Source organism: Lasioglossum baleicum, chromosome 15 (genome assembly GCF_051020765.1).
Source record: "Lasioglossum baleicum chromosome 15, iyLasBale1, whole genome shotgun sequence".
NCBI lineage: Eukaryota > Metazoa > Arthropoda > Insecta > Hymenoptera > Halictidae > Lasioglossum > Lasioglossum baleicum.
Window position 1 is genome coordinate 2057302 of NC_134943.1, and position 27949 is coordinate 2085250.

The window sequence follows — 27949 nt, forward strand, 5'->3', positions numbered from 1 at the left end:
TCTGGTAAACAATTACTCCTATGAAATTTTTATGAGTAACAACTGTTAAAATCGTTTTCATTGATCCGGATTCAATGTTCCCTGTGGTAAGATACGACGACGAAGGTACATGACTGCGCGCGTTAGGCTCTCTGTCGATAAAATCGCCGCAAGGATGATGGCATGCGAGGATGCAAACTGTACTGAATGAAACGACTGTTTCGGCGCACAAAAAGTTCCGAGCGGTTCATATACGGTTAATGACAGGCGAACGGTGATGCGCGAAACAGCTTGGCAACATCAATGGCAAATTCAGAGTCGTAGGTGGCCAAGTTTCATCACTCGAGTGATGCTTGTTGAGATATGTCTTCCCATCGCGTTCTTAGCATACCTATGTACATACCGCCCTTGCATTATGAATGCGGGCATAACATTTCATTACTTGACGTGATTGGGGAATTTATTCTGCCTTTTTACCAACCTACGAGAGATAACAATCTTACACGTTTCGAACGCTATACGTTAGAGAGTATTAAAATATATACTTACACGTGGCATAAGTCATTAATTGTAAGTGGTAATTTTCATCGAGTTTCCATATTTTCGTAGTAAAAAGACGAATATATATAGAAAACAGTTTTGGAATAAATTGAAAGAAAAATTTTCTTGAATATCCTTGTCTGGATTGCTTGTTAAAAATTCTAGTAGACAGTATTATCTAGAAATGTGAGTCTAAACTACATTGTATTAAATTCCATTTACGGTTTCGTATCTTTCTTGTACATCTCTAATAATTTTTTTTAATTATTATAAAATTCCATTTATTTTCAATGGAATACAGTCGTTAAAAATATCTTGGAAAATGATAGTTCAATTATTTTTTCCAGGAAAGGAAAGTGATAATTAGAACCCTTAGTGGTGTACCTATACTTTTTAATGGTCAAAATGCATAAAAATTATTGGAAGTCACGTTGTTAAAATTCATTTAAACTTTAATTCCGCAGTACGTTCTGTTGCATGCTGGTTAAGTATGCCATTGTGGAAAAAAAGGGAATTAGTGACATTAGTGAATACCACTAATGAGTTTGCGTTAATGTAGAATGAAAAATTATACGTATTAATCAGAATTAGCTTTAGCCTAACGCATATTAACATGATTGAAATACCGACTGCATCATCGTAATCACAAGGGAATGGAAGTGGTTAGCCAGAGAGAAGTATGCCACGCTTTATGCGATCTTCCAACCATTTCAACCCTTCGTTCTTACAAGACAAATGGAGTATTACACATTCGTTTATTACTGAATAATTATTTCTTTTTTGTACGAAAAGTCAGCAGTTTTTTGATATTATTTACATTTGGAATTTACTGATGGAAATATTTGTCTTCTAAAATTAATAATATTAGAATATTTTCATTTTAGAGTATTAATGAAATAAAAGTATTATATACATATAGGCATACAATACGGCACAAGTGGTAACGTAATTAATAGACCGTGGATTTTTGTGCAAAACAATATTTTTTTATCTTGATCGAAGGAGATGAAGTTTAGATTAAAATGTATTTCGTTTTCCAATAATTGTAATATAACTCTTACATTCTTCTAATGTCTTTACAGTCCTGTTGTTCCCTCGTTTACCATAAAAGCAAAAAATCCGCAGTCTGGTGATTAATATTCAAGTGACGCTATAACCTTCTTCCAGTGCTGTATCTCACGAACAAATCATTTTCTGACCACTATACTCTAATATTTTTTTACACTGCTTTTGATCAGAGGATTTAAATTATTCAAGACCATGAACGTCTCCACTAAAAAAATTATATAATTTTTATAAACGCACGTTCATAAAAATGTAATATTTTCTGAAGCTTATATCGTTCTTTCATCACTCGTTTTTATTTATAATCAAAAGAAAATTAATATTTATATATAGACTTTATATAGTATTATAATTCTTATAATCGGAAATAATGAAAATAACATGCTCTGAAACTTTTGCCTTCAGAACAGTATCAGTTAACTTAATTGTTTACATTACTATACTTCCGGGTTCGTTTATTAATAGATGCATCATTTGCCTTTATCAATGAAAGTTACTAACAATGAACACCAGTTGTATGTGAGCTGACAATTAAAGCTGTGTATCGAGTGTAAAACAATTAATGGACGTGGTTTGCACCAGTATTTAGTTAGATGATATTCAATCCAATAAGCATTTTCGGAAAAATTACTCGCAGTAATTACAGGTGCTTACAAAAACAGCGTTTACAATAGAATGGAAAACAGTAGGAGGCGCAGAAGATTGGTTTACATCAAATAACTTTTTGGCCTCAAAGTTAGTAATAAAGAACTAACTTCGCATGTTGTTCCAGTAAATTAATTGTCACGTCATCCGTACACAGGAACGTAATTATTTGCTCAGATTTAACGTGTGGACCATCAAGATACAACTACTACCTCTGACAGAAAATTGTCGATCAAAATCGTGAATGACAATACACATTAGAGAAGGATTGTTGAATGCAAATATGGATAGTCAGGGGAAGTATAATCCAATATTGTATATCAAGTGAAATATAATTTAATATTTTACTTTCCTTCTCTCGAGGGACATTTTAATACGCGATCAGTGACCCGTAGTTAAATGGTTATTAAAAGTAATGGAAAGTCACTCACGAAGAGAAATTACCTGCTACAACAAATAGATCGATCGATTATGTTCATAATATATTCCATGTGTACAATTAATGGCCTACATATTTTTCTTATTACTGTAAGAATTCTCATTGCACAATCCTTTTTTTCTGAATAACGCACTTTGTACAAGGAGTATACACTTTCTTCTCTCAGTTTTCTGTAAACAAAAAAGTTTTAAGTTGCTCTCTAAAATAAGCATTTTCATGACCCATTCCAAGTACAAGTATACTCCAAAAACGTGCTTATCGCAGCGGTAAAATCATCATCCCTCAATAAATCACAATCGATAAACAACAAAAGAGGGGGAAGGCTTCGATCATAAATAGATGGCGACATAGACGAGACAGAATTCCAAAGAATACCTAAGGTGAGCTCAGAGCAACGCTTTTTTTCAGACTTGCTTGCATAAAGTAAGTGTACAAGAAGTAAACTTTGGTTAGCATTGCGTGCGTACAAAAAGAGGACTGTCCCCTACATAATTTATCGATAGATTGTTTCGTAAAAGCTCGACAAAGTTGTCTATGTATGGGTGGGTTATCGAGTGAGTTGGGTTAGGTTAGCTCGGCGGGTGGTTGGGCGTCGAGGCGCCGGAGCAGAGCATGCCAGGACAAACGGACGGACGTAGCCCGACGGACGAACATACCTTACCGTGAAAGGACTTCCAGGTCTTTGTGAAAGCCAGTTCCTCGCGAGACACTGGTTGACGGACACCGTTTTCGATTGTGTTCCCAAAATTTCTCACCAAGGACTACCCTAGGCCCTCAGGTAAGAGAGACCTGTGTCTCGCGTTCGTGCAGCATCCTCGTTCGATTCAGGCGATCCTGAATCCCCAGCAATTCGAGACCCCGGTTCCATGACGTCAATACCACGGGGAAATCGAGGCTATTTGGATAATCGTGTGTTTTTCAAAAATCTACCGGCGAATAACCAGGAAATTGTTCATTCCTCCGTACTAGACGATACGCCGCTATATCCTCTCGCGGGAGAGCTAGATTCTTTGACCCGTATTTGCATCGGATGACAGTCTCTCTTTCTTTCTGCTCCTTAGAATCGATTCGAGTGATCGTCAAAAAATCCTGCGTTTTTTGATCCGTCGAGCTTCTTCGTTTCGATCCCTTTTTCGAGACTTTTACGTAATAAGACAACCTCCTGGTTCGTGAAGATGTCTTCGTTCTCAAGTTTACGGGAGATTCGTTCAATACGTTTGTTTACTATTTGTGATTATTTTAAGAGTTGGTGAGATATATACGTCGGTTTCTGTAAAATTGGGAGGCTGTCACGGAGAGTATTGTAAGATTGCTGGCCGAGTATCCAGCTATTGCACCATTCAACAGCACCGCCTATGCAATTCGCATTAGGAAGCAACAGTAACTCGTTTTTTAATGATCTCAATGCGTAGATTGAAATTATTGATACACTCTTCAGCAACGAACTTAATGTAGAAGATCGTTTAGACGTAATAGAATTCTGTAAGTGCACTCTCCATCCAGCTTATTGACCACAGTAATTTGAATTACACACACTCTCTCTCTCTCTCTCAGTATCTTTTTAGTGCGAAGTATGTCTACATTTCTAACTATTGTTCATACTGTTCATATTCGAAAGCTTCTACTATGTGGTGCACTCACTATGTGGTTAGATTATGGAGATTATATGGTTCAGACAACTATATATGATTAGATTATGGAGACTATGTGGTTCAGACATCTCCTAAATAAGAATTATCATTGTAATAAAAAAGGATATCATTTGTAGGTACATTGTACCATCGTATATCTTTATATTTATTATAATGTGTTATCTAACAAGTTTCAGTTCTTTTCTGTTGGAAAGTATAACAAGTGCTCGATCTTAGAAAGAAGTGACTCTGTATGTCTGTAGTAGTAGAGACGTCGATTGTCATTGATTGCCGCCTGTACCATCCATTTTGTTGGCACCTGAGTCCCCTTTTATCATCAGGATACTTACATGACTTTCGAAATTTCTGGATATTTGCATTGTCGTTGTCAATCAACGCCCTAAATCGTTGCTCAAAGGATCTTTCGCGGAATCCCCCTTTCTTGGTAAACGAATGAGTGGGTCAAGTTTAGCATTCAATTTAAATGAAATTACCTTCGTTCATGGTTGCCGAACTATTTTATGAGCGTGTTGGGTTAACGATGCTCTGTGAGAGGAATTTATAACAAGTTGTATAACAAGGGTTTGCATGGAAATTTCGATTTCGAAGCTTTGTGCTTTTATTAAAATACACTACTGTGCAGAAGAAAGAAGCACCCGGCCATATTTATTACAAAAAGCGTAAAAAATCAAATAAGAACACAGTACGTTTCGAAAAAGGATTCCGAATTGAATAGTTCTGTGAATGTGTGAATATACCTTAAATGCAATAAATCAATCATTGTACAATACAATTTCTACATAAAGATATTGTTTGTCATTATATCTTATAATTATACCGAGTGCTTCTTTCTTTTGCACAGTAGTGTATATCTATCTATCGATAGAGAGCTATTCTACAATTTTCGTTAAGAAGTTGATTTTTAATTTTTAGATTATGTAAAAAGAAAAGCAGAAGTATCTTTCATTCGCTTAGTTTCCAATTTTTCATTCATACGTTTATACACAAAATCAAGAATTTCTCTTACAATTATAGTACATACACTTTGTGTATCAAAATTCATTCGACCATGTTTGACCATGTATGATCTTGAAATCTGGGTAACAATTCATTGTACGTTCTAAAATAGTAGATTGCTGCTGATAAGCATCTGTTAGCCCTCTGTAAAGAGAGGTGTTAAATGGCATTAGATCCACTAAACTTGTTGGCCAGGATATGCACCTGTTACGCCTAATTCAAGGATTTATTAAATTTTCATTACACACTTAAGTAAATGACGAAGAATAATGATTTCAAGAGAGCTATTTTTGCGGTATCAGATCTGTACCAAGGTTAACGATAATGTGAAGCTAGTGTGACAATGAACGAACGCTTCATAAGTATTTCACGAAGGAAAGCATGATAGTACATTTAATTAAATCGACTTAAGAAACGACATAAGATATATATTTTGTCATGTTTATGTTTTTATAAATTGTTTTTACATAGCATGGTCGCCCAGTTTCCAAAATGTACGATCAAATGGCTCTGTTCTTTCAATTTTTACATCTGAATTGCAATATTATATGTTAGTAGGTGTATTCTATTACAATACAAAATTCATAAGTTGAGTCAGCCACGAATTTTACGGGCATGGCACTCATGACGACGGTAAATAGGTTAATATCCAGGAAGAACTGATGCGCTCCTGATAACTATGCACACGTGACAATTGCAAATGGCCACTGCAGGTGATTCGGCGATGTTGTTGCAAGATAAAGTAACGTTGCCTGTTCATATGCTGCCACAGTGTCCTTATCTGCCGTTGCCCCCAATCCGTCTTGATGTTTTAACCGTAACGAAATCGTAAATATCCAAAATGCACGTAACCAATGTGCAGCGCCGCAAATATCCATCTTCTTGGCTGGGGGAAAATAAAACCGACAGTAATGGCCGATTATTTTCACATATTTCCAGCGTCGGTGACTCAAATTTAGTTTACGATATTGCAAAATGATTGGCGAACGTGAAATACTTCATGGAACTTTATAGGCAATACAAAAATACTAAAGTTAATAGTAACAATGGATTATTTTAAAGTTAGTGACTGAAATTAATTTTGGAATATTCATTTAAATAGTTTACATAGGTCTAAGCGATATACAGTAAATATTGACGGATGTTTCTAAACATAAACTACAAAGGCTGACCCGGTGACAGAACTATATATGTATTTATACGAGGGTTCTCAATGGACAATGAAATATCGGAAATGGATTTTGCCCGTAACCCAAATTGGTACTAAAAAATATCTTCTTACGATTACCTCGCAATCGAATAGGAGTGGAGTATGTATTAAATATGTATATGTTTAAAAATTTTCATAATATTCTTAGTTTCTCACTTTTTGGCTAAACTTTTGTACGTAGTTATAACCAAACAAAATTACGAAATTAACATCTCCGTATATACATAATTTTAAGACTAAATTTTAACATTTGTTGCGAACTTTTTTGTTGTATGTAGTAAATATGTATTATAATAACAACTTATATCTAGAAAAAGCAGTCCAATTTTTAATTATTACTTACAGAAGGTTCATATTTACCTTTTCATTTATTTGCCTTTACTATTTTCACTATTTCTTATAGTACACGTATAATATGTATCAATTTTTTAATATTTTCAGTTTTCTCGTATACTAATTTCTATTTAATTTAATAACACATGTGCTAAAAAATTTTACAACATAACTTACAGCTACATTCACCAATAATTCCAGTTTAAATATTCACTTGCTACTATTATTATGAGACAGAGGGAGTATAAATATATTTCGGCTTACATAACGTCAAATATTCTGTCAATATACGTAACTATTCTGATATTTTTCAATGGCAATTTATAATAGTAAACATGTAGTCTAATTATAATAGTGAATATTCTGCCTGTGCATAGACGACTATATCTACATACAATATTCTTAGTGCGACTATCCGCGCAACAAGGCCGCCTCACGATAACCAATTATCCCTCTTGACGGACCAAGAATTAACAACAATGTCGTCACAATGAAAACCCGCCTGTCCATTCGAAATCATTTCTACCATGCGGAATAATACGTTGCCGGTAATGGGCCGCACGGCATACGTTACGAAGATGTCACAACATCTTTTTATGACACGTGTACTCATTAACAAGTTAACTTAACCGTATTACGCGATGTGAATCCACGTGCATAAAAACGCCTGAGTCGAACACGCTCACCGGGTCGGATCAATAACTTCAGGAATGGGTACTTGCCGAGTTGTACAGACACGCTATACACGACCTGTTTCTGGCTCTCTCTAGAAAATGAGAACGGAAGTCTTTGACATGCTCGTGGTCATCACTTGAGAGTCTTCACCGATCATCTTTCCAGAATTAAGCTAACGATTTCCATTTTAATAACCGGCGTGTACAGAGAGCGGTTTTTGCCAACGTTTACGGCTAATCCGAAGCTTTGCAAGCTTGCCGTAAAACTATTGCGCAATTTGATCTTCCCAGACAGGGTCTAGCTCAGTCAAGTCCCTTATCTATTCATATCCCTTGGGCTCATCAAGCTTCGAAAACTTCGCGATACGATTATTTAAAGATAATAGTCTACTTCGTGAACAATGTCAAGTAATTTAACCCTTACCTGTCAAGGTGGAGACTAATTTTACACGGTAGAACTTTTATGTCTCTTTCGGGGCCGAGGCTTCAAGCTCATCTAGCTTGTACGGTAAAATTAGCTGCATCTTTAATACTTCATTTAAGACAAATGTGGATCTTTAGAAAGATCGATTCTGTGGACTAAGAGTAGAAAATCGAGAGGGAAAATATTCCATATTCTTTATTCTACGTATTTTATATTCTATGTATCGTACAGGGTGTCCCGAAAATGAACTTCCTCCAAAAGGACGATTCCCAAACACATTTGAAGGAGCTTTTTCCTTTGCGAAAATCTTCTCTGTGGATTTTTGAAGGAGTTATTGACGAAAAACATGGACCAATCAGAACGCAGCTACTAAGGATGGATGCCAGCTTGGCCAATGGCAACGCCACGCTCACTGGAACCAGTTGGTCGTGTTTTTCGTTAATGACTCCTTAAGCAAGCTGCAGAGATGATTTTCACAAAGGAAAGATACCTCACATGATCTCAGTAATCACCTCCTTCAAGGAAGTACAACATTTTTGGGACACCTTGTATATTTTATGCATTTTATATTCTACGCATTCTTCTTATTCTACATTATTCTATTTTCTAAATATTCCATATACTACGTATTCTATACTCTATATGCTTATATTCTACATATTTTATGTTCTGTGCATTCTCTATTTCTACGTATTCGATATCTTACATTACTAAGTAATACTGTGGGAATTTTACCATTTTAAATAAAGATAAATAAAGATTAAAACGAAAGTTTAAATCAGAACTTAAAAGCAATTTCGCATTCCGGCCTGGGGTCAAATAATATAATTTGCTAATGTTACAGAAGTCACGGTTGTGCTCCCGAATAGCGACATTAAAATAATGGAAATACAATTTTTTACATTTAATGGAGGAGTTATAAAATGTCCCTGACACATTCATCTGTAAAGCAATTTTGTCGTCTTTACCACAAAGCGCCCTACTTTGACCGAAATGTTTCATGCGTAATAGTTGTGTCGCATGTCCTCAAATAGCTACCATATTTCTATATAATAATTTTTCGTTAATGTTACTATATCTTCGTTATTGTACATTTTTTATCAAATATCTTTACCGATAAACTTTTTTCGGCTTCCTTCTTTTCAGTTCTTATTTGTGTATTTCATATACCTATTTATTTATTTGTTTGTGTTCTTATCTTAATTTGTTAAAAATATTTAAAAGATATGCTAAAAAGTATGAGAACAACTGAAAATTCATGCTATAGGGAGATTGCTTAGATTAAAACGTGTTATAATTGGGCTGACCGCAAGTTTTGCTCCGCGTTAAAGGAGGGATCTGTACATTCTACCTGCGGTATAATTTTCTAATTCTACTAACATATCCTGGATCGCAGAAGTAACGTTTTGAATACCGCTACACACGAACATTGTCTACAGGTAAGACTGATTGGACATTGTTGCAAATGAGTTTGAAAGCGTACTGCGTCGGTAATTGCGATACAGTTAAATGAGTTGTTTTCGAAAGGAACAGTTATTTTTGGCGATCAGATACCCTAATCACTTGTTCATTGAACGTAGCTCACACGAAATCCTCTCGTATCTATGAATCCAGATCGTGAGAGAGGTCATGCCTGTAGAACAGGTTGGGGAAAAGCAGCTCGCAGACGATCGTTCCGATCAGTTTCGTGAATATGCTTAAGAAGTAATTAAAAAAGATCTAGCGCCAGCAGCTGATAAGATGTCTAGAGGTTACTAGAAGGTTCCACGTTGTTCTAACGGTGTAAAGCAACGTTACGTAATCCTCGGACGTTAAATAAATGTTTACCTTATCGCTCCTTTAAGCCTGGGTCAGAAACCTTAATCCATTTCACTTAAACTTTTTTAGAACCAGCCGGTAGCGTGACTGGCTGATAAAGACCATGGCTGTCGTATTCATCAGTCATGGAATTAATGTGTCCCGTCGAAGAATATTGTGTCAGAGTTTAACATGAAATGTATACCAATCACGATTTTAATCAAGGAAAACCGTGTCAATATTTTTTATTATTATATTTGATTTTTATTCACTTCTAAAAATATTTTATCAATTTCAATGTGTATTTCCTCTACTATTCTACTACAATTTATATATCTTCTATGGCAGTCTCATAATTAAATATTTCTAATCTATTCTTTGCTTATAATTAGACTAATTATTCTTAGGATTCTATGTCAATCTCATCATTTATAACTTCTCTTTAGTTTATGTATTCTTTACCATTTTTCTGCTACATGTTTCTAACGTATTCATTTCTTATAAACAGGCTGTGCTAAAATCTTTTAATCTTTCGATTCTTTCTATGAACTTCAGTCGACTCATTGTTACAGGATTAGCAGATCAAATCAACAGAGTTACCATCAAATGAATTAATTAACACACGACATATATTCTTTAAAATAAACATTCTTCTACACACAGGAGTCGACTTGATTAGCAATTATATCGTCCAGAATACTTTACAATAAAACGAAATGAGTAACAGGTCTTGTAGAATTAAAATATATAATCTCATAATTGATCAAAATTTGTAATATGTTATTAATTAAGTGTAAAACAATGGAAAAACCTTTCATCTTGGATAGGAGAGAGTACATCATCCTTTCCGTGATACAAATCATACACGAAAGTATACGTAAATGTAAAAGAAAAGGTAGATGGTTTTATTTTGTGTCCTGAGGTATTGGCATGCATTCCAGTACTGTAATTGTTACATTGGGGGTGCGTTACTTCAATTAGTGGTCTTTCGCACGAAGCCACAGTGGTTTCATAATACCCCAGCGAACATGCTCGCCAAGGTTAGCTACCACCTCCATCACGAATAGAAGTATGATCCTCCTGAACTCCACAGTCGGGGTTATTGCGTGCGTTCTGTCAACTGCCTTTGCCCTCTCAACCCCTAAAACTTTTTTGCCGTCTATTACCTTTATTTATACACAATCCTGGACGAAATGAGAGCACACGGTTGTTATCTTTAATGTCTCGAAGACGGTCGGCAAGAAAGTAATTTCGGTATTTTACAATTAAATAGAGCTCAATTTTTTTATTCAAGCAATGTACTTTAATGAATAAGATATTTTCCCTTTTGTTCGATGATCTTTTGCCGAAAAGAATATAAATAAGAAAATATTTTATTAACTAAAGTTCATCGCTTGAATACAGAAATTCGGTTTTATTACATCTTAAAATAACGACATTACTCTCTCGCCAACCCAATATGGAATCTCTGAATGAAATATACAATATTACAATTATTACGATGCTGAGAGTAGGACATAACAAAGTCATAATGATTTTTTATTTGTTGAATTTTAGATCACTTTAGACTGGAAAATTTGGAAATGAATACTAGCATCGCGTTTTTATAATAATAAAGGTGATGAAAAAGAAGCAAAATAAATTGTATTTACATTTGTATTTTAAATTACAAAATAACATTACACGAATAAACGAGACTTTCCTGTTAGATTCTTTAGTATCTTTCTAGCGAACGTTCTGTATAAATATTAATGTTAGTCTAATACGAATATTGGGATTACATTCATTTTTTATCAACAGAGAAATAACCGAGGATTTCCCTGTTTCCGTTTCTCTTTGAATAGAATTTTTAAGGTAGAAGTTAGGCAGGGACATTACAGCAAGTAATATGCATTCATGTCGTGGCATGTTCAAGTTGGCCATAGTAGTAATCGCACAAAGAAAGTATGTACACCGTCATATAAAGTAATTCAGGGTAAGCGTTGGAATCACGTTAGCACGTACCGTATTCTTAGGCACGTAAGATATGCAGTCATTTGTAATTGCAAATTATCGTCGTTTCACGCACCGTAGGTATTCGCCAGAACAGGCAGCATAGCAATCATCTTATAGCATGTTTCCCTATACAATTCTTTTCTAGTGTATCAACACTTATCAACTTTGCGGGAATCTTCTGAAATATTTACACAACTCATAGTATTTCTTACAAAGTGATCTGCAACTGAGCTAAAAATAAAGACATTACAGTTTACAACTACACTTGTTGCCTGTTTGTGGGCTTTTCTTTTCTATTTTTAATCTAATGTAAAGCTATGCAACTTCTCTTAGGAAGAAGAAATTTGCAACCATTTACTCCTAATTGGATCTCTATTGCACGAAGTAAACAATATATTTTGGTAACAATAATTTATAAAATTGAAACTTATATATAGAATACTCGAGATAAAGTGCCAATAAATAGTGCTTATTACGGTGCTGATTACACAATTGTAATTCAATAATAACTGTAAATGTACTATTAAATTGTGATGTATATTATGTCTTATAATGGTTATTATTGTTAAAAACTGTATGCTTAAATACAATATACAATAATAAGTAAGCTAATTCGGTGTAACGTAATTTCCATATTTTCTATCAAAAGTGATTTTGCCAACCTTCTTATTATCATGAGATTGTTTTTATTAGTTCATTTATTAATAGAGTGATAAAAGACATTGCTAACTCGCATTATTAATATTCCAAGATTAAATAAAACAGATATTGATGGCAATCATACAGTTGATTACTTTCTTCAGAATAGGTTGAAGTTGATTGATTTTATACAATATAACAAAATTAAAACTCGACAACTATACAGTTAAATAAAAAATAAGGAGAAAATACGAAGTGATTCTCTCCAGCTATTTCTTACTTGAAAAAATTTGATTTGAACTTAGTACAATATAGAAACTAGTACAATATTGGCACATTGGTATACTTACGAATAATAAGTAGAAACGACTAGTGATGGTCAGACACGTCCACGAAGTAGTATTTAATATCAGACGAACATTCCCTTTATTAATATCTCGTATAAAAGAAACTTAATTTTTCTATTAATTAATTCTTTCAATTCTTTTAAATTTGATGTATTATCTGCATCAACAAATGTCACACTCAATTAAAGAATAATTTGTAACACGATAATTACAAGAATGAAAGGATCCAAATACATTTAGATTGATTTCATTACTCTCGGAGAGATATTAAACCAGATTATTGACCATCCTTTCACCGCGTATACCAGCCCTTACGAAGTGTAATTTTTCAAAGGATAACATGATCTGTTGACTACCGTGTCCACTTCCAGTTACATCAATCACACAGTTATTCCACTTCCACTGTAAACACAATAAGCGTATAAATCAGCACTAGCGACGTAATTAGCAGACATACATACTATGAGAAGATATGTATGTACATAAACAGATATTTAAACATTTTACAAATATTGGGTCATCCCATACATAATGCAACTTTTTTCATATTTTTTATATTTCATATTTTTTTCTTCATTTCTTACAATCCACAGAATTGTACAATACAGAAGATTGTTTGCTTTTTTGTATAAAGTTTTTCAAAAATATGAAATGAAAATCGTATTAGTTAAGGGATGACTCGACATTTATGCTTCGTTAATATAAATGTCTATTATGTACATTCCTCGAGTTGAAACAGTATTTGTGTTTATAAACAAACTGGGGTTTATGTTTATAAACAACTTTATACCGATAAAATAATAAAAATAATTATGGTGGGTTTAAATTGAAAATATACATGACATATCGAAAACACTATATTATAAAAATATAATAATGATGTTATTGGGTACAAAGTTTATTGTATATCTTTACAACATCCTTAAAGAATAAATAAAAATATAAAAAACATTAAAAAACCTATAAAAAACATTTGTACAGTTAAAAATTATACTGAACATACACAGTGTACGGTATATATACAATAACCTAAACGATACTCAAATACACGATGTCGAACAACATTTTCTTTATTTTTCGTTAAAATAAATGTGGAGCAAATCTATGTAAAATCTACCAAATAATAAGGGAGAAAGTTTATGAAGGCTTTCTCAAATAATTTGGTTTAACACTTTTAGAAGAATCCCGAACAGAGCTTCAGTATTACCGATAATCACTCGAGTACCGAAATTCTATGTAGTAGTATCATTAAATATGCTTCGTAGATTATCGTTCACACTTAAACATCAAAGGTACGATTCACACATGAACGGTAGCAACATTGTCACGCGGTTCGATTCATCGATCACAGTGTAGACTCGTTTTATACACGTTGAATAATAAACAGGTGCAATGATTGTCGTTGATACGCAACAGGTGTATGGAGAAATATTTTGCCAGATGTGAGAGGACAGTCTCGATTCGACGTAAACTTTAATTGCGTACGAACGAACTTAAAATGGCTTCGCAAGAAACTGCTAACAACGCGGCCGAGTCTGCTACGGACCGCAAAGAAAATCTGGTAAGCTACAAGTTTCGATTTTAAATTAGACACATACCAACAAAATCGATCACCTTCCGTCATCAAAAATGTCGATGACGACTTTAAGGAAAAGATTCATGTCGCCAGTTGCTTGCAATGTTGCACAGGTTTGAAAAGTAATTCCGACACCCAAATGTGGATGATACAGCAGTCAACGTGTTAATAAAACAATTTTTAACTTGTATAAATATAAGGTAAAAATTATTTTAACGCATTTAAGAAAAAGGGTTCCAAAAGAAACATTAGAAAAATTTGAACAGCGAGTTAGTTGCGTAATAGTTATTTATTTTTGTTATAGTATTATCCTTTAATATCTGTAATAGAAAATTAATATTTTTATAAATATAGTAATAGATATATTTTTATATTTCGCAAGTTGTATTCAATCTAAAACTATTACTAATTTTTCTTCGCCCATTCCCATCAAAACTTATGACATAACATTTTTCAGAAAAGTTCTACAGTCTCCATGCCTCAAAAAGTTCCATCACTTTCACGATCCCCAGCTTAGGGTCATGCCCATTTCCAATAGAGAACCTGATTAGGTCTCGCATCGCTGGTTATCGCGATCCTTCGCGAAAGAATAGGCCTATAGATGATCAATAGGGTACGAAAGTGTTAGCCCATGTCTCTACATAGTGCGATCAACTCAACGCCAAGAGTGTTAGGGTTGTGCAAGAGGGTGTGATCAGGCGAAACTCACACCTCAGCTGGCTGCGACTTACAATCAGTTCTCCCGACGTGATTTTAACCGAAGCCAGAATCGCCTTGCCTGTCCGATTCTGATTGAACTGTTTCGGATACATGGAAAGAATTCTCGTACGTCTATACCGGGTGGGCTATTTCACCTTTATTCGTCCCTTCTATCATTTTCACATATTTTTCACTGGTTCGGTACAAATAGTACCGTCTGTATTTGGTTTCACTAATTGTACTATTAATTGTATTGTATAACGTGACGTTGATAATCTCGGAATTCATTATAAAAGATAGTCAAATTAATTGTGTACAGTTTGTTATTGAATTGTTGAGTATGAAGTTAAAGAGACGTAACTTTTTACCTAAAAAAAACTTATTATTTAAAGTAAGCACCGTTTGTAATAAAAAGATATTTTTTGAAATGACATAATTGTTAAAATTAAATTTTTTAATCGTTCACGTTTTCCATTTGTGAGATCGTCATCTCCATTTTTGAGATTTTTCTATTGTCAATGACAGTGCATTTTCATTTACTACCACATCATTTATTCATTTCTCATTTTTCGAAAATATCATACTAGTTTGAACTTAAAATTCAATTATCGTAACGTCCAATCGTCTGATCATCTCCTCTTATCATGGCTCCCTTGTATCCCGAGCTTCGCACTATTTGAAAGACCTAATTTCTGTAGCACACTCGTGCATAGGATTTGATGAACCTCTTCGAACGATTCCGCTGATGAATTTCGTGGAGAAACGAAAGGAAACAGTCGTGCACCGTAAAGAGAAACTACTGCTGTAGGTCACGCTACCCTGAAATGACTCCTGATCGCGATATATGTTGACGGTATACTGTAATCATTCGTGGCTTAATCCCATAACGAGTGGAACGTCGATCGGTGGCAGGTACGGCGTATGAATCTTCGAGACATCACCGGTTTCCATTATCGAATGATCGATGGGCTCAGGGCCAATATCAACCAACGAATTTTCACGTGTGCATCGGACCTTCGAGTTCCCATTATTTTCGCATTGTTCCAATCGATTGCCTCGAATACTGCGCATACAACGAATTAATATCGAATTAACTGCGTTTGTCGGTAGGATAACGGAAGTATTATTTACGGTTCTCTAAATCAATAATCGGGATCAGTTGTTGATCCTTACCGAAATTCAAATTGGGATTTTAATTACAACGGAAACGAAAACTTTTCTATAGTATTTTTTGTAGTATTTTGATATGGTTCACAATGAAGGGAAAATACATTAAAATATATAGATTAATCAAAAAGAAAACCATGTAAATATCTTCTGCTTTTTCGAATTTTATGGTTATCGTTATGACTGTAATATTAATTACATTTCCCACAAATATAATAAAAATTAGTGAATGTTGGATATCAGAATTAATGGGAATGATGTGGTATATACGATATCAACGTACCAGGCTTACACGTACCAGGCGAATTTCGAAATTGAATTTTCTGGAAAACGAGGTCTTCACATGCATCACGAATTCTGCCGCATTCTGCATACAGACCACTTCCATATTGACTGGTGAAATTAAAATAAACTCCATTTGTGTCAAAACATTTTGCGATCAATTATTATTATTGTTTTGACACCATACGTCAAACGAATAAGACAAATGCCTAGGAACCGGCCTCAGTACAGAAAAAAAATAATAAATTTTAAAAAATAAACAGATATCTTGAAAATAAACCTTTAATATAAAATTTTAAGTGATATTATTTAAGATTTCCTTACAAGTCATAGATCGGACACCAATTTAAATTTGGTCTAAATTTTCAAGAATAAAAAATTTATTTTGAAATATAATGTATTTACATTTTAATTATTTTTTCGGGTCTCGATTATTCATCGAGCCTTAATTTACTCAGGTCCTACTGTATAAGAGAGTTAAAATATCAGCGACTGTAATAAATCTTGACTTACCAGTTACGGGCTCAATTAAAAAATTTATTAAATTTCTTGGAACTTTGAACTTGACTTACGAATAGGGTTTTAGGTAGAATTATGTAGGTACAAGTGTGTCAATGAGACATGTACATTACACGAACAAATAAAATTGGAGTTGCGGTGTACGTGCGAATGTTAAGAACAGAATTCTATAAGCCAGGTCCATTTCAGGGCTGTGAAGCCGACATAAAATACAATTATCATCCCATTCGCCGTGGATTGTCACGAGTTATTGTTTCGTAGGTAAAACCAAACGCAACATTACCACCCGGCTTTCGGGCGAGACCGCAAGGTCCACCTGGATCACCAAGACACCCGCTAGATAATGGCCCTATAGGACAACCAAGGCCAGGCCTGGGACAGTCGCCGCAAATCCGTTTCGACAATCGTCCACCTCTCAGACCATCCGGTTCAGGACAATTCGTCCAACTCAGACCACACGGGCTGCCAAGGCCACCTGGAAATCAATTGCCACCGAGACCGCCTCAGCAAGGTCAAAACCCGCTTCAACACAGTCAATACACACCTCAACAGAATCAGAATCCACCTCAGCAGACTCAAAACCCGTTTCAGCAGAGTCCAAATCCACATCAGCAGAGTCAAAATCCACATCAGCAGAGTCAAAATCCATATCAGCAGAGTCAAAATCCACATCAGCAGAGTCAAAATCCTGCGCAACAGGGTCAACATCCTCCTATAGTGTTGAACCCACGTTTCCCTCCGTCCCCTATTAACAGGCCCGGTCCTCAACAAAGACCAAGACTACCACATCCCGGTAACTTCCAAGGCCAGTTCCCAAGAAGCGCACATCCTCCCCAACATCCCGGCTTGGAGCATCCGCAGCGCAGCCCGGACGTACTTGGTCGACAACAGGACATCGTGCGGAGGCAACTGCAACGAAATGAATCGTTGCTGAGCTTCCCACAGCAGAGTTTGCCGCCGCAACGAGAAGATCGAAAGCCTCCGCTGCCGCGCATAGTGGTCGAAAGAATGGCCGATGTCGATAGCTCGAGGAAGCAACAGCAGCTTGACAACTCCATTTCAAAGGAGAAGCTGCGCGAGAACACGGAGAATGACGACGACGACGACGACGTCGTCATGGACGGCAAGAAGTCGCCTCGCCCCGACAGCAAAGAGAGCATCATACAGGCGGCGAAAAGGCCGGAGACCGCTACGATAAACGGTAAAGTGGACGCGAAACCTGCGAGCAAGCCCACGGAGGAACTTAATGATAATATCATTGCTGCGGATAAGCATGATAAGATGGAAAGTCAAACGGTGAAATCTGCTGGATCGGATAGCTGTTTGCCTTCCGCGAAGCTGGATCAACCTGATGCAAAGATAGAGGACAAGCCAAAAGTAAGCGAAGAGAAGCAAAATGTTCCTGAGAAGACGGAGACGAAGAGAGAGAATCTATCAGCCAGCGAGAAGAGAACAATTACTTCGCCAACACCCTCCGTCACGGAAGACAAACCAAAATCTAAGGAATCTTCGAGCGAATTAAAACCTAGCGAACAGGAATTGAACGTACCGTCTCCAGATAAGTCACGCTCGAGTACGCCGGTTGAGACAAGTCAGAAAGACCAAGGACTAAAGACACCGTCTAAGACCCCAGATAAATCTCGCTCTACCACCCCGTCAGAGCCGATTGAGACTCGGAAGGATCATGGACTAAAGACACCAACCAGATCTTCGGAGACTTCTCGCGCCAACACGCCGGCGGGAAGCAATCAGGCTGAAAGCGAGCAGAGTTTGAAAACACCTTCGAAGTCACCGGATAAATCGCGTGCGAGTACGCCGGCTGACTCGATTCAGAGTCAAAACGAGGATGAAACAAAGGACAAAACGCCGGATAAGTCTCGGTCGCCTACGCCGGCGGGAGCGAATCAGGTTAAAGACAGTTCAGAGTCGAAACCGAGCGAGAGTAAGTCAGCAGAGGTGAGCGACAATCGACGGCAATCGCAGGTAGCGGACGAGGGGTTGGATAAACGCGAAGATGCATTGACGGTGGCGGAATCCAAAACTGAAGCGTCTGAGAAACAGGAACCGAAGAAAGATACTTCGAATGAGAAGCAATCGAAAGATTCGACTCCTGGGGAACCTGCTCCCGACAAGCCTAAGTCAGCGGGAAGCATCAAAAGCGATTCGGGCAAGATTTCTGAAGACAGTTCATCAGAAAATTTACAGAAACCTGCTCCAGAGTCGAAACCGACTAGTCCCAATGTGAGTTTGCCTACTTCCGCGAAAGAAACGAGGACTCCGGCGAAGTCTCCAGTGCCAGCAGAGGGCGAAGGGAAGTTGTCGGCAGCGGGGTCGATGCTATCCCCACCGAAAACCCCAGAAGACATCGTCAAAGGTTTTGATAATGGACAGAGAAGATCTTTGTCCCCGAAATCACCGACACTGGCCAGTCCCAAGTCCCCAGTCTCTCCGAAATCGCCAACCGGAAGTATGAAATCAACAACCAGAAGTGCGAAATCCCCAACCGGAAGTGCGAAATCCCCAACCGGAAGTGCAAAATCTGTAGGCAGCGAAAAGAAAAGAGCCAGTTTTGTTGAAAGCATGGCAGATCCAGAAGTGAACGCGTCGGATGCGAAAACGCCGTCGAAACCATCCGCGCCTAGATTTCAACGAGCCCCTACGCCTGCTAAGTTAGATGAAACGCTGGAAGAGAAGACCGCAACAGGTTTTTATTTATATCTATGGAAAAACAAAGAGAAATGTCGTTGGCCACAAAAATATTAAAATACGAAAAAAGTAGAAATGAAACTTACAATTAGTTTAGTATAAACATCGTTTATACTAAACAGCTTGCAATTAGCACAAAATATTTGTTCGCAATGTATTTAATTCTTTTATCAATTTTTATGGGAGTAACTCAGATTTTGCTTCGGAAATGCAGGGTGATTAGTAGACTGCGGATTTTTATGCAAAATGAAAATGACCCGTATTAGTGGCGAAGTTCTGTAGTGTACATTATTATTCATAATTTCATATCTTGATAACTTTAAATACAATACGACAGTATTGTTAAGTTCTTCATTTTATTTTGATTAAATGCATAAAATCCGCATTCTAATGATACATTTTTCTGTAGTTAACTACTGCATGAAAAGCTTAACTGTTATGTTTGTTTTCACAGGTATAGAAAATGGCAATGGAATGGACGAATCATCGGTATCTAATTCGGTAAGTGTCACAGATTCGACATGTATTGATGAATTTTATAATGGCAATGGTTCCATGCGTTGATAACTCATTGTCAGTGCAACGTTTTTATAGATACCGGCAACGAATGGAGTTGAGGATTCACCAACGAAAAAATCACCCTCCAAAATCAAGGATGCGGATAAGAGATCAACGGCTGGATCGCCTGTAAAGTCACCAAATAAATCAATTAAGTCATTACCACGAACTCCAGACACTCCGTCATCGACGGCTGGTCAAGAGAAGAAAAGTGAGTATTTATCCAATAATTATGTAGTTTGTTTTGTTCAATAGAGAACGCCCTGAATTAGCAATATTATGTGCTAATTTAAATATGGGGTAATAATTGTTCTTCTAATGATGAAATGATAATCTGAAAACATTTTTTATCTTGTAATAAGCTTGAAAAAATCAGTTTGATCAAATTGTCTGGCTATAATTGGCTATTTCTACTTACTTACAGACATTTTATTTCGTAATTTCGATATTTCGATATTTTGGGAAAATTTTTCGTCTTTATAACAAAATCTGCTATGACTGCTATGCTATGCGAAGATTTAATATAAATTAAATTCTGAAGAATAACTAATTTTATAGCAAATTGTACACAACGTTCACTGACTCTATAACTTGGCTTTATCATGCAGTTCATGTTTGATATTGTTAAAAAAAATACAAAGGTTTCATAATGCTATAATTAAATTAACGACAAGGGATACAATTAGGCAATATGTTTAGTGTATGCACGTTTACAACATGTTCACATTGCATAGAAGTTCCCATGAACAAAGTTCAAGTGGGCGCTGCTCCCTCGCCAAACTTGAAGACAGTGCGATCCAAAATCGGCTCGTTGGAGAACACAAGCTACAAACCCGGAGGCGGTAAAGTGAAAATAGAAAATAGAAAGCTCGATTTCAGCAAGGCACAACCGAAGATCGCTGCGAAAAATGAGAAATACACACCGAGCGGAGGCGATAAGAAGGTCCATCTTGTTTACACTTTCTATCTTGTTTAAAATTTTTTATATCTTTATCATTCAAGAAAATCAATTAGACTCTGAACTATTCGGAACATCTTTTAATAGTTGTTAATTGTCCAGTTGCAACAAATTGGAATGCAATAGAAATTTATTTTCTTTTTTAGTAGATTCAACAGATTTAAAATAATACACCAATATGCTTGAAGTTTTTCTAAATATTTTATTGCCTCGTTTTTTATAAATGTATGAAATTCGCAATCTAGTCATGAAATTCATATAATTTATTATTGTCGTATTTTTCTGCAAACATAACGCAGATTTCTCAAGTGAAACTCCAATGGAACGCAAAATCGAAAATCGGATCATTGGATAACGCGACGTACAAGCCTGGCGGTGGTGATAAGAAAATAGAAACGGTGAAACTCGACTTTAAGGACAAGGCAAAGCCAAAAGTCGGTTCCAAAGATAACGCTAAACACACACCTGGAGGTGGTAACATTAAAGTAAGGCTCTACAATCATTTTTCTAAAACTATATATATTTCCCTAGTCTATTGAGATAGCTCGAACATTATAGGTAATGTTAGTATTTGAAATTTATTTTAAAAGGAATGCTTGAAATTTACTTTGACAGTTTGTTTTGAATATTAACAGTGTCGACTGTCAATAATAACCATTGCGTGAACGTAGTGTTTATCGGATTACCAAAATTTTTCTTCTCCACCTTTGTTATCGATCTATAATATGTTCTATGATATTAAAATAATGTGTTCCATAAGATATAGAACATTATGTGTATTAATAGAAATTGAATAATTTAAACATTACACCCTTAATAAGTTAAACATTACACCCTTAAGTATTGAAAATGTTCTAATGCAAAATAATGATATTAGAGTACTTGGAACATATGAAAACTGCACCATGACAAAAGTTAAAAAGTTAATTTTTTAACACCACATTTAAAATTTGGTGTCACTTATTCGAATGACGATAACAAATTAGCTAAACTTTACAATATAAATAGAATATCATAATAGATTATCACCATAATTAATAGAATTAATAATATATTACTTTGCAGTACGAAATTATTGTCGATGTCGAAAAATATTAATAGGTTTATTAATATACGTAATTTTACATTCAATCCTTTTTGTCATTTTCAATGCGTTCATAATTAATATTTAAACATGTGCTTGAACATTTTCGCTACTTATAACATTATTTGTCACAAATTAATTTTCAGATCTTACGAGCATTTCATGTTCATGATAGAATATTGAGAGAAGCACATCTACATTTTTGAATTTCGTAAACCCATCTTTTTAGTGTGCTTTTCGAAATTATTAACGTTTTTATCGTAAGGTTGCTATGTTTTCGCTTGGAATTACCTAAATCCATAATGTTTGTTGTTGTGGCGATAAATCATTTCCATAATGAAATGCTTGCCTTTCGTTTTTAAACACATATCCGTTCGTTGTAGACAAATAGTGCTCGCCCCGTTCACTTGCCACGAGAATGTTCGAAAGTTTGGTAAACTAGAAAACGAGTATCTTCAAAGTTAATTGCATTATTGCATGTAGAATGTTAATGTAGGCTCTATGTCCTAAAAGTTTAATTAGTATCCTCGAAGTTCACAGAAAACAAGAACTCATACATGAAGAGAAATGATAGATGTACGTCTAGACTTGTATGACTTTAGAAGTCGACAAAATTTATTCGTTTCTTTTGATTAATCACTTCGATTAATATTTTCGAGGACCGCAGGAAACAAAAATTCAGACGTGAAGAGAAACGAGATATACTTTAGCTCTTGAAGTTATCCAAATGTATTCGTTTCTTTTACCAAACTGATTTTACCATTTATATCATTACTATTGACGCAAACTTTTCTAATATTCTTTCATAAATATTTGATTCCATGTAATTAATATGCGAAGACATTTCGGAATTTAGAAACATGTCAAGTAGATTTCAATAGAGAAAAATCGGAGGTCTTCGAAAACAAATAAAGTACTTTTACAAAACAAAAGTTAATCAGTCTTGACTTGGCTACAAACTGCAATCAAAATATTTTTTCAAAAATATGATTTTTCAATAAAAGTTGTTGTACCAATTTTTTATATTATCATTGATAATTATATTATTATTGATTACGATCATTGAGCCGAAATTTATGAATGCTATCCAACAAGTTAAAAATACATAGCAGCACGCCAAAATTAGTGTGTTCGCAACTTTTTATAAAAGCAAATTTTAAACAATTTTTTTATTGCAGTTTGTAAGTAAATAGGGTCTGATTAAAATTGGAATTTCCACAACAATGATACTTTTATATACTCCGGGAGTAAATGCATTGGGTTGGAATGAAAAAGTTCTTAGCGTTTTCAAATTAAGAATCAAAGATAAAATTAAGGTATTTATTCATATGTTTATTCAATAACACGAGATGTTACCACGAAAATGGCAAAAAGTAATAGAACAGAATGGAAAATATGTTATTGAATAAATCTCTATGAATAAATATCTGAATTTTAGCTTTCAATTTTAATTTACAAACGCTACGAACATTCGTTCCAACCCAACACTTCTAACAATAAATAAAGAAAAGAATTAAATATCACCAGGCAAAGGAACAATATTGGATGTACCTCTTATACTTTCTCTGGTTGTTTCACGTGATTTTTTATTCATTTCTCTTAATGCAAAAGACTGTTGTCGCTGTAATGAAATAACCGTTCCCAAATGGGGATGTGTGGACTTCTTGATCAGCAAGAACAGCATCGTCCCATCGTTAGCAAAAGGTTGACCCCTGTATGCATGATTTGTCACCCATCATTATTAACAAGTCATTATTGTTTGTTGGTGTTCAGTCATCGGCAACGCCTCCTAAGACGCCACAGGATACAAACAACGACGTAAGTATGCCAAGCTATATCATGAAACACAGACCTAGCTTTCTCCTCCTGAAACACACATAATTGGTCGCTCGACATCATCTGGTTATCAGAGTCATACCGGAAGCCAAATCATGAATTATAAAATTGTGAGGGAAGTAACTGATAGAAATTGTACAATAATGTCTTGATATATGTGGAAGAGATTCGCACGATATTTGCATATAAAATATGCTTCTACATTATATGCCATTTATTATTAAACGTAATTATATTAATTTCTGTACAAATTACGACCATTGATTTATTTGCCCAGACATTTGTATCCGTGACATTTTTCTAGTTAAAACGAGGCCAAACATGACATAATTCGGAGCATGTTTGTTCAATTGACGATTCAGTAGAACCTCGATTATCCGAATCGATGATATCTGTTGTCACACGTGTTTTACACGTAAACAGTTCAATCTAATGCGATCCGTATCCAACATGATTTATTGTACAAATCAATAAAGATTTAATCTAACACTGTAGCTAGATAACTGTTCTATCATTCGAACATTGATGCTCCCCTGATTAGTACGGATAATCGAAGTTCTAGTGTGCCGTAAGAAACAAGTTAGTACGATCCAAATTGTGTCGTGTTTGGTCTCATTTTAATCAGAAAAATGTCACGAGCATGTTGATAAAAGTTTCATAAAAAATAATAAGTTCATTATCTTTTTTACTAAATCAATGATCCAGGAATATAGTATCTGTGAGTACGCGATATAAGTCACATTTCGGTCCCGAAGTTTTCACATATATCGAGAAATTACTGTAATTAGAATCTACGATAACGATACATAATAAGTTTAAACATCTTACCAAATTCTCCACTGTAAAACAATATCCGCAATTCGCTGCAAGAATTTCATTCTTATCCTTAATGCCAATTAAAGTAGAGTAAGTATGTTGAGTCAGTGCAGAAAAGTAGAAGCATGCTTCTGCATGTTCTACCTTAGTGTAAATATTTATTTCGTGCAGCGAATCTCAAATGTATGCTAACCGGGAATTTAGTTTAGAAAGCACGGTACGAAACCCCGAAAATCAACTGATCCGAATTACTCGGACGTTTGTATCGGTAAACTTGCTATTTAGTATTTCTTTTCTAAATAGCATTGCTAATGGCTCACAGAACTTAATCGTAAACATTGTTACAAGTAGTCGGTAAAAATTCAGTTTTCCGCCGAGCTAGAATTAATAGATGGCCCGTTACTGTTTTCAGATCCAAACAGTGAAGGTCGATATCAAAGCTGAGAGCAAAATTGGATCGCTGGATAATGTGAAACACAAACCAGGTGGCGGCGAGAAGAAGATTTTCAACGACAGGGACTACCTTCGACAATCTGGTTCAAACGTGGAGAGCCAGAACGCCAGTGGATCACAGGTATGATTTATTTATTACATTTTTAACCAGTCGAACTTACGCAACGATCGAAAGATTTCGATTCGAATCACGTATCGAATGAACATTCAAGTTATTCACTCATTGTTTAGATTTACAAATGTATACAGTAATTTATTTGTGTATTTGACTCAACGCTTTGATATTGCACCACTTTTATCGAAATTTTTTGTGGTTCGTATAAGACGTATCAAATGGGCAACACATGTGTTATGACAGTGATTCATCATTGTGTGTGTGAATCATTGTTTCCAAGGTTTTTACGAAGACATTCGATATCGTCATATTAATCAAATTAATATTCAAGGAATTGTTTAAATTGTTTGTCTGCATAAAATTAATATAATTTTCAATTTTACCGCCAAGTAATTTGCCTATTACGATACGTTTTGTATCTATGTGTATATTTTTGCTGAAAACGCTTTAAGACACGCATTGTACGCTTTTTTGCAGTAATGAATTTTTCCTATTTAACATAAATAAGCAATAAAATTAATTCTACATTTGATTACTATTTTTTAAATCTAATTAATATATTAATTGTTCGTTCGATAGTCATAATTTATGAAACACGTACACAGTTCATTGAAAAGTTGCTTCAAAGTGAAAAAAAGAATAACATATGACTTAAAAAGTACCTTGTACCTCGTAATGTATAATATTTAAAATGGATAAAAATAGAAATAAATCAATAAAGTAATAAAGCTTAAATATTTCGCTTTACATAGTTGCTTAACCCTTTGAGGCACGTATTTCAATTATTTTCATATTTCTTAACTAATATTTTTTGTAAAATCTAGACGCACTTAAATACAGGGTGTTCGATTACAGGTGGGAGAAAATTTAAGGAGAGGTTCTCCATGATAAGACGAAAGTGAAGAATAAAAAACTTGCAATATTGGTTTCGTCGTTTAGTTATTAAAAATATTAAATATTAAACCCGACCAACAGAGGTGTACAATTAATTCGCGTTTGATGCACCTCTGTTGGTCGGGTTGTCGCATTTTAGGCGAATTTTTAACTGTTGACGACTAAAAGACGAAGCCGAAATCGCAATATTTTTATTCATCATTTTCGTCTTACATTGGCATGGAGAACCACCCCTTAAATTTTCTCCCACCTGTAGTCGAACACCCGGTATAAATGATTAAAAATAACAGAAATAGAAACATATAGCTATGAAATCTACACTGAATATTCCATCATTGGGATAAGAAATTAAAAAACATGATCGAAGTGTTTTTGTTTCTGACTCGGAAGAAACTACATATATAATTGAAGTAGTACTATTAAATTATGTAATGTAATTGTGATTGTAAAAATGGAATTATTATAAAGTGTAATGCAAATATGTAAATGTAGCTTGAGAAATACTTTTATGCATATTTATAAACATGTCAAATTAATGTGCAAAGGCTATTATTGTCATTGGATAGTATTCGACACTTGTTGCAATGATTGAGGACTCTTTTAACAATGGTGAACAATATACGTGTTCCTGTTGCAGAAAAATGTTTATTTTTCTCAAACTAAAACGTTTTCTCTCAACAACTTTCCTTTATCAGGTGTTTAAAAAACAAAGAAATTGTTTAAAAAGTCTGTATGCAATGAATGCACGGTAAATGTACTAAGACACACAATTATTTGAAAAAACTGAACACTTACCGTCAGAGAAGATAGACAAATACAGTCTTTTTAAACAACTTTAAAAGTAACTCTTCTGATCCCATCTATAAAATCATTTTACATGAATACAAATGTTCTCAACAACAAGAAAAGCACATTAAATTGACAATAACGATGGAACGATCTGTATTTATATGTCGACGACGAACAAGCGTGCTGTTCATCAGAAAGAGAGAGAATTTCGATGCTTCAAAGGGTTAACGTGATCGAAACTAACATGACCTCACGGGCCGGCTTAATCCTGATAACTGTGTTATGCCCGCAGAGCCCCGTGCCCCCTGGCATGATCACCGGCGTCAAGAACGATCTGCCTACTTCGGACGAGAACCTCAACCAAGAATGCTAGATCACGAAAACTCGACCGCTAAACTCGCTTTTCGTGTCATTTGCGTCTAATTAATCACCCATATTTTTCTACCCCGATGGTTGGATCAAAAAGGGCCGCGTAGACGACCCTTGACGTTCAAGGGATCAGGATCGAAATACGTATGAGGACGAACAAGCGATCGGATTAATTTAAACGCCAGAACTTTTATTACGCCAGAACAGATCGAGCTCGTACCAAGCTGAATTATCGGGTACGGTTCGATCGATTTAATATCTGACAACACAGTCACTGTTTTTCAAAGAACTCCCTACACACAGATACACACACACGACTGCAACAATTTTTCCGTGCCATAACCAATAAACAAAAAAAAAAGGACATTTTCTATACGATGACGTTTGTGATTT

At 35.2% G+C, this 27949-nt stretch overlaps 1 protein-coding gene across 3 annotated transcripts; it reads left to right on the forward strand.

Annotated features, from left to right (window-relative positions):
* The first annotated feature begins 23 nt into the window (after positions 1 to 23).
* LOC143216431 (uncharacterized) lies at positions 24 to 27922 on the forward strand. Of its 3 annotated transcripts, none has more exons than XM_076439473.1 (9): positions 24 to 14296; positions 17240 to 19682; positions 20139 to 20185; positions 20279 to 20453; positions 20977 to 21185; positions 21500 to 21685; positions 24058 to 24102; positions 25349 to 25510; positions 27480 to 27922. In XM_076439473.1, the coding sequence occupies exons 1-9, from the start codon at positions 14234 to 14236 to the stop codon at positions 27558 to 27560; spliced, it is 3411 nt and encodes a 1136-aa protein (XP_076295588.1). In that variant the 5' UTR covers positions 24 to 14233; the 3' UTR covers positions 27561 to 27922. The 3 variants fall into 3 exon arrangements, with proteins under 3 accessions (XP_076295588.1, XP_076295590.1, XP_076295589.1); XM_076439474.1 differs by having other exon boundaries at positions 25 to 14296; positions 20980 to 21185; XM_076439475.1 differs by lacking the exon at positions 24058 to 24102.
* Positions 27923 to 27949: the final 27 nt, after the last annotated feature.

Excerpts from the sequence above, each read along its gene's own strand:
- LOC143216431 (XM_076439473.1), top strand. The coding sequence starts at position 14,234 with ATGGCTTCGCAAGAAACTGCTAACAACGCGGCCGAGTCTGCTACGGAC. Across the intron at positions 20,454-20,976 it reads GGCTGGTCAAGAGAAGAAAA|AAGTTCCCATGAACAAAGTT; the intron begins GTGAGTATTTAT and ends CACATTGCATAG. Across the intron at positions 25,511-27,479 it reads AGAACGCCAGTGGATCACAG|AGCCCCGTGCCCCCTGGCAT; the intron begins GTATGATTTATT and ends TTATGCCCGCAG.